This window comes from Temnothorax nylanderi, unplaced genomic scaffold, assembly GCF_030848795.1.
Source record: "Temnothorax nylanderi isolate EJ_2023f unplaced genomic scaffold, tnyl_v1.0 TNYL_tig0276_pilon, whole genome shotgun sequence".
Lineage (NCBI taxonomy): Eukaryota > Metazoa > Arthropoda > Insecta > Hymenoptera > Formicidae > Temnothorax > Temnothorax nylanderi.
This window is the reverse complement of record NW_027249338.1, coordinates 16,728-28,942: the sequence shown is the minus strand read 5'-3', so window position 1 is coordinate 28,942 and position 12,215 is coordinate 16,728. Positions and strand designations below refer to the sequence as shown.

At 37.0% G+C, this 12,215-nt stretch overlaps 1 protein-coding gene across 1 annotated transcript; it reads left to right on the top strand.

Annotated features, from left to right (window-relative positions):
• The first annotated feature begins 2,899 nt into the window (after positions 1-2,899).
• LOC139780395 (uncharacterized) lies at positions 2,900-7,497 on the top strand. The gene is made up of 5 exons (XM_071719031.1): positions 2,900-3,648; positions 3,728-3,860; positions 3,915-4,674; positions 5,508-6,118; positions 7,468-7,497. The coding sequence occupies exons 1-5, from the start codon at positions 2,900-2,902 to the stop codon at positions 7,495-7,497; spliced, it is 2,283 nt and encodes a 760-aa protein (XP_071575132.1).
• Positions 7,498-12,215: the final 4,718 nt, after the last annotated feature.

Below are 12,215 nucleotides of genomic sequence, written 5' to 3'. Positions count from 1 at the left end.
GTTATTATGTATATGTATATATATATATATATATATATATATATATATATATATCTTTCTATTGTATATATCAATAAAACTCACTCAAAACATCAAGATAGGCAACTTTGAAATCTGGAGATTTACCTTCCAAGATACATGCTTATAGTGCTGTATACAATGAAATCTTCTGTGTTAATCCCTTTTTCAACAGAAATTTAATCCAATGTCTTAGAGTTTGACCACCAACTGGTTTGTGTAATTTCACCGTTGAAATAAATAACTTTTATGCATACCTCTTAACTCCTTTGTACACTCAATATATTCTAAGAGTGTTTTAGCTATACAAACTTCTTTTACACCTAAAAATGGTAATAATGAATTAGGTTGACATGTTCCAGGTCTTGATGTTTTAATAAGTTCAGGTATCTTTATTTCGGTTCCTGATTTAGTCGTTTTTATATTATCGATGTTAATTAGCGTTTGTAATCTTCATACAGTAGCGAGCATTAGTAACGTTGTTGTTTTTTCAGCAAGATTTTTTATCTTTAGTTCTTCTGTAGCAGATAAGGTCTCGATGTAGTGAACAACCGGGTCAGTATTCCATGGTAGCATATTTTGGTCGAGTAGAACTTTTTTTTAAATTAATTAATTAATTTATTTATTTATTTTTGCCACGTATGAAACGTGATATTAATTTGTCATCAGATATATTTCCTGATGTAATGAGAGCTATAGCTGCTCTATCAGAGTTCAATGTCCCATATTTAACGCATTATGAAATCGCTGTGTACGAAACTCTATCAATTTGTTCGTGTCTGTACTGAACATGTCGTTTTTTTTTGTATGTGTAAAAAAAACTCCATCATTTTGTTTCAACGGAAATTCGTATTGCTTCATCATAGATCCTACTATAAAGTCGACCCTAATCTCGGTTGCTGCAGCAGTAAGTCCTTTCTTCAAAAATGCTTCCCTGACAGTCGTCCTGTCACCAGGTAGAGTGTTTTTGCTAATGGGTGTGTAATTTCTCTGCAAGAAGATATTAACAATTTTTTATTTGGATTAAACACGATTAGTGATCCCCTGAGCAATGAATTGAATAAAAGAGACTGTTACGTACCGCGATCGATATATCGAGAGGATCGACGATCGAGACCCTAGCGCTTTTCGGAAGTAGGGAGTAGGGAGGGATCGGAGCGTGACGATTCGTTCCGAGGACAGTTGGAGATCGAACACCGTAACGACAAGATGTAAATCGAGAATTAGTCTGTATATATAGAATAAAGTCTGTAAGAATTCGCAAGTACAATATAATACACTCGAGTATAATTAACAAAGAATCGCGAGACCCTACTTATCCTGTGAATTGTCTCTAACCGAGAGACTCGACCTAACGGCGGAGCGGGACGGACACCAAGCGGCCGGAACGCCCGGACGAGATATCAAACATTGGTCCTTCGAGCCGGATAACGGGGAAGCGATTCTACGGATTTTCAAGGAATTCTTGGCTGTGGGCTCGTGAGCGGGCGGCAGTTAAATCGGCATAAGGCAGAACGATTCGACGGCAATTAGCGATTGGCGCGGGTCAAGGAGAGGCATACGTGTACGCAGAGCGAGACGAGCTCGTGAGATATCAGAGTAGAACGGTGAAAGTATTTAAGTAATTAGCAACGGTAGATGTAAGTACTGTAAGTAGCATATTGTACGTTATACGCGAACGTTATAAATCGATTCGAATATGGCTGAGGAAGTCGCTATGTTGTCAAGGAGGCGGGCGACTATAAAGGGTCAACTCACTCGTGTTTACAATTTTGCAACGTCCTTGCCTTTGAATTTACCTAATGTTGTAGAGTGCCAAGCAAGGTTATAGAAGGTACATGACTTGTGGAATGAATTCAAAAACATCCAAGGAAAAATAGAGGATGCTGACGCGAGCGGGGCTCAAGTCCAGGAGCGTTATCTATTTGAGAACGGTTATTATCGCACTGTGGCAGAATTAAATAGACGGATCGAACCGGGACAAAACCGACCGGTGGATGATGGAGCGCATGTGAGAGCAGAGCGCGGAGCGGGGAACGGCGGTTCCCAAGTAGACAGAGTAAGATTGCCTATTCTCGAGTTACCTAAATTCGATGGTACAAACGCGCGTTGGCTGCAATTTAGGGATACTTTTCAAGCGTTAATTGACAATAATTTCGCGTTAGAACGGTTTCAGAAATTTCATTATTTAAAGTCGTGTTTACAAGGCGACGCGGTTCAAGTTTTGCAATCGTTGGAAGTAACCGCGGATAACTATTTAATTGCGTGGACTTTGTTGAAGGAGCGTTTTGAAAACAAAAAGTTGTTGATACATCAACATATTCAGACGTTATTTGAAATGAGTCCTATCGTACGAGAATATTCGATACATTTGAGTAAGTTGATTGACGATACACAAAAGCATATTAGAGTTCTGAAAATGTTAGGCGAACCAGTAGAAAGCTGGAATAGCATAATTATTCATATGGTTATATCGCGAGTAGATGTTCACACCAAACGTAAATGGGAAACAGAAACGGTTGCGGTAGCGGCGCCAACGCTACAGGAGCTTTTTAATTTTTTATCACGACATTGTGCAGTATTGGAGGCGTTGCAGCCAAATAAAGGTTTACCATCCTTCCCCGCGCGAAGGGGAGAGAGTGCGAGCGCTCATGTCAGCCAGTTTAGAGGACGAGATTGTATGATATGCCACGGTGGTCACGAGATTTATAATTGCGCGAAGTTTAAAGGATTATCGGCGGCGGACAGAATGTCTGAGGTTAGGCGTCATCGTTTATGTTTTAATTGTTTACGTAAAGATCATACTGCGGATAGGTGCACGGCGGGCGGGTGCAAGCGATGCGGACAGAAACATAATACGTGGCTGCATAGCGATAGTAAGATGCAAGGAGCATCGACCGCGTCTGACTCGAAGCAGGTGGAGGCGAGTGCACGAGACTCGACTTCTAATCGTATCGGCGAAGAGAATCGTAACAATTTAGCCTGTCAAGCTAATGTAATGTCAACGACGATAAAATGCAGTAGTCAGGTGTTGCTTGCGACCGCCTCCGTGAGAATACGTGATCGATTCGGCCGCGAGCATGTATGCAGGGCTTTCCTGGACGCGGGATCTCAAACAAATATAATGCGCAGGGGCCTGTGTGAGCGGCTTCAGTTAAGTGAGCAAAGAATCGAAGTCTCACTGTCAGGTGTTGGTTGTGGTACGGCGGACGCAACGGGAGCTGTTAACACCACAATATACTCTACCGTTAACGAATTTAAAGTAAAGTTGCGGTTTTTAGTTATGGATCGTATAACGGAACATGCGCCCTCGCGACGGGTGGACATTTCCGCACTGAATATTCCAAAAAATATTAAATTATCCGATCGGCAATTCGGAGAGCCAGGCGAGATCGACGTGTTGTTAGGCGGAGGAGTGTTTTGGAACTTGTTATGCGTAGGACACGTTAAGTTAGGCAGAAGTTTACCCATTCTGCAAAAAACGAAGCTAGGATGGATAGTGGCGGGAAATGCGCCCATTCCGGATGACCGGACGAATCGGTCTAAGGTGGCGTTGTGTGCGATTGTCAAGGAACCAGATTTATATCAGCAGATGGAAGACTTTTGGGTCGTGGAAAAAGGCTTTCTGCGGTCAAGTTTATCGAGAGAGGAGAATCTATGCGAGGAACAGTTTCGAAATACACATAATCTCAGATCGTTTGTATCTCAGATCGGTTAGCGGAAAGAATGAATGGAGATCTAGGTTGATTTGTGCCAAGTCGCGCGTCGCGCCAGTAAAGAAAATCAGCCTGGCCTGTCTGGAGTTAGAGGGAGCGTTGCTATTGACGAGATTGATGGAAAAGGTTGATTGATGGAAAGGGGCGCTCGCGTTGCGGATTGATGCGAAACATTATTAGTGTGACTCCGAGGTGGTCTTGGCTTGGATCAGTAAGGAATCGTCGCATTGGAAAACCTTCGTTGCTAATCGGGTCACCGAAATACAAGAGACATCATCGAAATCACAGTGGCATCATGTTAGATCTGAGGAGAACCCGGCCGATATACTGTCTAGGGGTGTCGGACCGGAGAGACTGGCGAGCCAGGAGTTGTGGTGGAAGGGCCCAGCTTGGTTAGAGAAAGAGGTCGTATATCCGTTGGAGCCGACAGTTTTGATTGAAGCGCCGGAAAAAAGGCTAGTTTCGATGGTCGTTAGCGCGGATGCAGAGTTGGACGTCTGGCGACGATATTCATCGTTGAAGCGATTGAAGACCGTTATAGCCTACTGTCTGAGATTTGCTTACAACGGTAGGCGAGTGACCGATCGGCGGTCAGGTTGGATCACCGTGAGGGAATTGGAGGAAGCCACGAGAATTATATTGAAGCATCATCAGAGGCGATATTTCGCGACGGAGATCGCCGCTCTAAAATCGAAACGTTCAATCTCAAGAAAGAGTAGATTATTAGCTCTAAACCCTTTTGTGGACGACGCGGGAATGTTGCGAGTAGGCGGTCGCTTGAGGAACGCGCCGCTATCCTATGGTCAGAGGTTTCCAGTGATCCTTGCGACGAGTGATCAATTGACAGACTTGATAATCAAAGACACACACCTGAGAAATATGCATGCAGGCCCTGAAGCGCTTTTAGGTTTGATTAGAGAACAGTATTGGATCATAGCGGGTAGATCGACAGTCAGGAGGGTCCTGCGTAGATGTTTAGTTTGTTATAGGTTTAACTGTAAAAGCAAGAAATAATGGGAAATTTACCGAGAGATAGAGTGAGCCCTGGTCGAGCGTTCTTAAATGTAGGTGTCGATTATGGCGGACCATTTAATATTAAGGTTACACGTAATAAAACGGCCAAAGCGTATTTATGTTTATTTGTATTGTTGTGAGCGCACAACGAATTAGAGATTAAGTAATGCACTTGGCAACTCCGAGTTGCTTCCTATCGGAAATATGACCCTAGCGACGAAGACCGCTGACGCGAAGACCTGCACAAGCCTCAGGAATGACCATATATGGGCATGCCGGACATCACCTGCCCGTTAGACCTTTGATCACGGTATCAAAAACGCTGACAACTAAGTCAGCAATACCGAGCGGATAAAGAGCCCGTCTTTCCGATGCGCGGTGGGCAGTCTAAGAACCGAGCGCGTACCGCGAGTCAAACGAAACGAAACGAATTAATCTGATTGTAACCCGCAAGTCAGGGTAGTGAAGTAATTGATTCAAGTGTAACTACGAGACAACTGTTTTATTAAACGCCTTTGCAACCACAAACTCGCGAGTGTTGTTCTCTCCCTCCAATTCGACGGATCCAAAGAACTCGGTGCCGACCCTAATCTCCTATTCAAGGCAGCGGCACAACAGTATGTTTTACGACACGCGCTGTCCATTTAGAATTAGTAAGTGACTTGAGTACCGCGGCGTTTCTTAATTCATTACGACGTTTTATTGCGAGACGAGGGGAATGCTTAAATATTTATTCGGATAACGGTACGAATTTTGTAGGAGCGAATAATGAATTGCAGAGGTTAAAAAACTTATTGCAGGATCGAGATCATCATCGACAGGTTGATGCGTTCTTGTCAGAGCAATCGATACAATGGCATTTTTTGCCGCCCTACACTCCGCATATGGGAGGTTTGTGGGAAGCGGGTATAAAGTCAGCAAAAACGCGATTGAAAAAAGTATTGGGCGAGGCGCTCCTTACATTCGAAGAGTTTTACACGCTTCTGACGGAAGTCGAAGCATGTTTGAATTCGAGGCCCTTGATGCCGATGTCGAGTGATCCGTCAGATCTCACTGCGTTGACCCCGGGTCATTTTTTAATCGGAGCGCCGTTAAATGCAATACAACAGGAGGATCCGACGGAAGTACCGACTAATAGGTTGAATCGCTATCAGTTGTTAGTTAAATTGCGGCAACATTTTTGGACTCGATGGAGTCGAGAGTATTTGTCGCAATTACAATCAAGGTCTAAGTGGAGGAGCGCTGCTTCCGATCGAAATAAAGTAAAGCCTGGCGATATGGTGATCTTGAAAGATACGCAGATTCCTTTTAGGTGGAGGTTGGGGCGTATCATCGAAGCACACCCAGATAAAGAAGGGCATATCCGAATAGTGAGCATTCGAACAGACAGCGGTGTAGTACAGCGTGCGTTGACAAGGATTTGTATTCTTCCGATATCTGAATGAGCAATGAATAGCTTGTATAATATAATCGAATTGAATGTATTGCGTTATGACTTATGATGACGATGGTGTTGAAAAAGGATATTTCAAGGCGGGCGGGATGTTGCGTACCGCGATCGATATATCGATAGAGGATCGACGATCGAGACACTAGCGCTTTTCGGAAGTAGGGAGTAGGGAGGGATCGGAGCGTGACGATCCGTTTCAAGGACAGTTGGAGATCGAACACCGTAACGACAAGATGTAAATCGAGAATTAGTCTGTATATATCAGGGTGTGCAAACTCCTATGGTTTTATCGGCGACGGAAGTTGAGTTAGTTCAATCTTGTGTAGTGAAAGCGCAGGCGGCAGCACTATGTTTCCCCCACCATCATCCAGTCTATATTTCGCTTGATTTCTAACGACTTCCAACAACTGAACGACTTCATCGGATCGGACTTCATAACGAGAACGTTTGTGAACGATTGCTGCGATTGCTGACGATTGCATAGCATTGAGAAGTGAGTTATTGAAAGTGAGATAAAAGTGAGGCATTTAAGGAAGGTTAGCAAAGGAAATTTCTGATTACAGGCAGATACGAGACGAGAAGAAAAAGAGAAGAAGAAATTTGGAAACAGAGAAGATTCGCACACATATAATACTTATTAAAATATTTTTTAGTTTATTACATACATTATCATTTAATTATTATTATTATTATTATTGCATGTAAATTTATTCTATTTCTTATTTATTACTTATATCAGAACATATATGTAGAATGTTTCATTGATACATAATTCTAAGACATAGCAGATTTTATTCATTTCAGATTTTATAAGAAAATTTTAGATTTACAGGAAAAATGGTTTGGAAGTGTTGCGTGCCAGGATGTACGACGTCGTCTAAGCTTCCAGCACACACATTACCGAAAAATGTGGACAGAGCGCATACATGGCTAAGAGCAATTCAACGGATTGATCTGATTGGTAAGTTGAAAGCAAATTTTAATAATTAGTATACATAAGGCTATAAAATATAATACAAATAAAATCGAGAAAAGGCCAGCAACGGTCATAGCGGATCTTATAGTATTGAAATAATATTTATTTGTAATTTTATATTCATTTTTTTCAAATTGCTCTATTTTCGGCCTTACAAATTTTAAATTTTTGTAAAATTAATTATAAAGTTAATTATTTAAATAATAAAATAAGTACTATAATTATTAAATACTATAATATAGAAAAGTATTTAAATATTGTGTTTTAATGTTTTTTAATTTATTGTGTTACAGATGCACCAAAGGAAGTATTATCAAAACTAAGAATTTGCTTTGACCATTTTTCTGATGATTCAATAATATCTTATGGAATTAAACGACGTCTTAAAGATAATGCAATACCTACATTAAATTTGCCATTAGAAGTAGAATTAGAAGTAGATAATTCGATAAATAATGTAATTGATAATAATAATGTTATTGATCAATTAGCACAAATTCCAGAAAATAATCAAAGCAATCTTAATGTTATGGTAATATCCAAACCACATGAAGAATGCAGCAGTGTACAAACAATTGAAGAGGAAAGATCAACACAATTTAATGGAAAGGACCAAGGAAAGAAAGTAATAAATATTAATACACCAAACGTATGTCGTCGATTACAAGAAAAGATAAGACGATACCAAAAGCTATTAAATAAGAAAAAGCGAACAATACAAGTACTAAAAAAGAAGAAACATGAAAATGAATGGGAGAAAATTATGAAAAATACATCTCAAATGCAGAGTACATTTATGGACATCATAAGAAAACGTTACAACTCCTTACCACAGGTATAACAAATACTTATATATTTTTTTTCTTCTTAAATATAATTTGTAATGATAAATTTGCAATTTAAATATTACAATTAAGTTTTATAAAAATTATCCAAAATTTTAGAAAAATTACTAAATCTTTCGTTTTTATTACTTTTTAATTATATATAAAATTCGTAATAATGTGTATGCGTGTATATATATGTATGAAATATATTTTTCAAACTTTAATATTTTAATATTTTAAACTACAATATTGCATAAATATTTTCAATTAAATTTTTCCTCATCTTGTTTTTTTGGATAATTTTTCTAAAATTTTGTTGTAATATTTAAATTACATATTTATCATTACAAATTATATTTATTTTTTTACATTAATGTTCTGTACTATATATAGCTTTTTTAGATACTTTGAAATATTTTTATAATTTTATTTACATTTCAAAGTATCTAAAAAGCAATAAAGTACAAAACGTATTCGCTCTTATTATTATTACATTATTATTACAAATAATATACTGCAACAATGTCAGAATATTAAAAACTTTTTTTATTTTTTTTTTAATGTTTTGTATATTTCAAAGCCATTATTAATATCTGTGGAAAAGATATTTAATGAGCAAAAAGGGAGCAACATTACATTGCAAGAAAAGAACCAAATTATGCAATTATTGTATGATATAAACGAACAGAATATACTGGAACAAGTAAGTACTAAGTGAGTGAGATGGTAATTTTGAACAGATATGCTACAGTTTTCTTTGCCAGCATGACATTTTCTCAAAAATATATAAAATATTAATGATGACTAGTTACAATTTTAACCATTTTCTCAAGAGGTTGATATTAAAGACAAAAATTTCACTTTTTTAAATGTATTGATTATGCATAATAACAATGATGCATATACTTGTTGGTGTAATAATAATATTTGAATTGAATAAATGCTTGATTCTTTTGGTTTTGATTTATACTTTTAGGCATGTTATATGGTATGCAATATTGTTCTTCTTCACATTTTCCTTTAATATTTTTACAAATTGTAAACTTTATTGATGGATAATCTTAATTGATAATCTTATTTTTTCCAGTACATACATATGCCAGTATATATATATATATATATATATATAAAATATATATATGTAAATAATATAATATATAAATATAATAATATATAAATATATATAATATATAAATATATATAATATATAAATAATATATAAATGTATGTATTTCATCTGGTGTTTGTAAATTTCATCTTATCAATGCATATCAATTGTAAGTGGTGAAATATTAATATTAATTTTGCCTTCATCTTTGTTGCTTCAATATTCTTTGTTTCGATACTCTATTCTATAATCTTCTATAAACTTCTTGGTTGGCGCTCGCTTGTATATAGTCAATATCAGCATCCTTAGTGTTAGTTGTATATACTAGTTAATAAGTTGCATGTATTATTAGCGTACATTGGTTGGAACGTTACCGTCGGTAACGCCAAAATCGTAATTCGTGACTCGCGCGAGACGTTGGCGGATCGCGATAAATAGGCAACACTCGCGCGACTCACCCGACTCGTGCTGCCCGCCCGCGGGTGGCCCGCCCAATTGCTGGAAAAGCTGGTACTCGCTCGCGCCGCAATTCGCAGGTGCGTGAGACGATGGAGTACCGGAGGATTCATTCGCTGTTCGAACGCGAACTCGTGAACTCACATTTTGGAGCACGCGGAGTCGACTCCCTTCGAGCCCGTGCTTTGCTTGCCTGTTCTGTCCGCTGCACCGCTCGCCTGTCTATCTCGGGCCTTGCCTACCTTCCTGCACTGCTTGCTTGTCTATCGTGCCTTGCCTGCTTGCTTGCCGGCTCGCCTTCTCGCTTACAACGGAGGGCTTACCCGAGGGAAGGACGAAGGAGAGAGGAATAGAGAGAGAGACGAGAGAACACCATCCGAGAGGGCAACGGGCAACGAACGGTGAGTCGCTTGGCTTTGCATTTTTCGCTTGCGCTTTCGCTTTCGTTTTGCATGTCGTTACATCTCGTGAGGGAACGGTCCCTCTGGTCCTTCGAGTTATCGCTACACGCTTTAGACCATTCGCGAATCCGGGGCGACTAATACCTCCCCGAGCACTTCTATAATCTTTATTTTAATTCTTTTAATTATATTTCTCCTATTTTGGGATGGTTATATAGCTATGGTATTGGCTCTTTTGAGTTATGTATTATAACAAAACTTTTGTTGATGCCATCCGTTTATATGCACGACTCCTTTTTGTATTATTTTTTGCGTTATAATTTGTTTTTATATTTTGTAGTATATATATATATATATATATATACTTAATAAATATATTTTACTTTAAGCATATTTTAATACATTCTAGTATTGTTCAAGTTATATTGTTGTCAAACTATATAATATAATTATCCATATAGTATTGCAATGGAGAATACCATTTTAAATAAAAATTTATTTAATTTATTAAATAATTTAAATAAACGTTATTTTACAATACAAAAGATATACATCATTAATTGAATTATTAAATAAATTTTTCTAATATTTATTTATCAACTGTTGTTTTTATTATTTTTTTAGCTTTTTCATATAACTTTTTGCATATAATAACTTTTATAATTGACATTTTATTTATTATGTATATCTGATTTGTTACTAATTGTAAGGAAGAAATATTTGAAGACATTTATATTTTCAACATTTATATAATACTTAATACATTTTCATATTTCATACAGGGACTTCGCTATGATACAAAACAGAAGACCTTGGCGTTAATGTTATATAAAATGATGGGCAAACGGGCTTATACATCTTTGCGAAATGTTTTTAGAGACATACCATCGATACAAACTTTGCAGTTGGTACTTAGAAAATTACCCATTTCAGCAAGATTGAACACTTTGATTCTAAAACATTTGGAGAAGATAGCTCCAAAAATGTCGGAAAAGGATAAAGTGTGCATTCTAATGTGGGATGAGGTTTCGATACAACCCAAAATTACTTATGATATTAGAAAGGATATTATATGTGGTTTTGAGGATTGGGGTAATTACCGCACTAACAAAGTTGCGGATCACGCCTTAGTGTTTATGCTTCGCGGTTTGAACTCTGGCTGGAAACTGCCTATTTCTTATAGTTTTTGTGATAAACAAACTAATACCGCACAATTAATGCGTTGTATAAAAGAACACATATGTAAAATTAGTAATACAGGTTTTAATATTGTTGCCACGGTCTGTGACCAAGGATCATCAAATGTAGCCGCCATCAACCAATTATTACAACAAACAGAGAAGAAACGGAACCTCGAAAATAAGCCACAACGTAGATAATCATTATTACATTAATATGATTAAACAAAATAATATGCATATATTTAATTTATTTTTTTTACAGGTCAAATTATTGAAATTGGAAATATTGAAATTATTCCTTTGTATGATCCTCCACATCTAATTAAATGAATCAGAAATAATCTTCTTACAAAAAATTTAGCGATGACTTGCCATAATAATAAACCAGCTCAAATCGCATCGTGGGATGTCATAAAAACTGCCTGGTTAATAGACAAAAAGCTAAATACAATTCGGCCACAACTTAAAAAACTAACAAAGGATCATATATTAGAAAATAAAATCAAGAAGATGCGAGTTAAATACGCAACACAAGTATTAAGTGGAACTGTTGCTAGCTGCATTGAAACGTTGACGAGATCAAATTGTGAGTACTCTAAAAAATGTTTTATTTCACTTTAAAAAATATTTACAATTTACGATTTAAATATAACTTTGCAATTTTTTTAAATTGGATATAGTCAAATTCTTCTGATTTTATGTTCATAAATTAATATTAATGTGTATTAAATATTAAAATTAATACACATAGGAACATTTACGATATTTATTTAATATTGATATTAAAATATTATACTTATATATGCGTTTTTTTAATTACAGGTTCTATATCTGTGAATGAAGAAATTTTAAGTATTAATACTGAAGAAGGACTTGCGACAGCTGAGATTGTTAATTTTTTTAATAACTTGTTTGACTCAGTAAATGGAAAGGACAATGAAAACGAATTACGATGTCCCGTAACAACAAACAGTGCGCATCATGCATTTTGGCAGGACGCGAAAAATATTATTAGAAATATGCGCTATGTAGACAAGATAACACAAAAAATTATTACGTCGGTGCCGA

What these genes read in the sequence shown, in the direction of transcription:
- LOC139780395 (XM_071719031.1), top strand. Translation starts at nt 2,900, where the DNA reads ATGCAAGGAGCATCGACCGCGTCTGACTCGAAGCAGGTGGAGGCGAGT. An exon ending in TGACGAGATTGATGGAAAAG is followed by an intron (nt 3,861 to 3,914) that starts GTTGATTGATGG and finishes AAACATTATTAG; the next exon opens with TGTGACTCCGAGGTGGTCTT. An exon ending in ACAGTATTGGATCATAGCGG is followed by an intron (nt 4,675 to 5,507) that starts GTAGATCGACAG and finishes CGAATTTTGTAG; the next exon opens with GAGCGAATAATGAATTGCAG.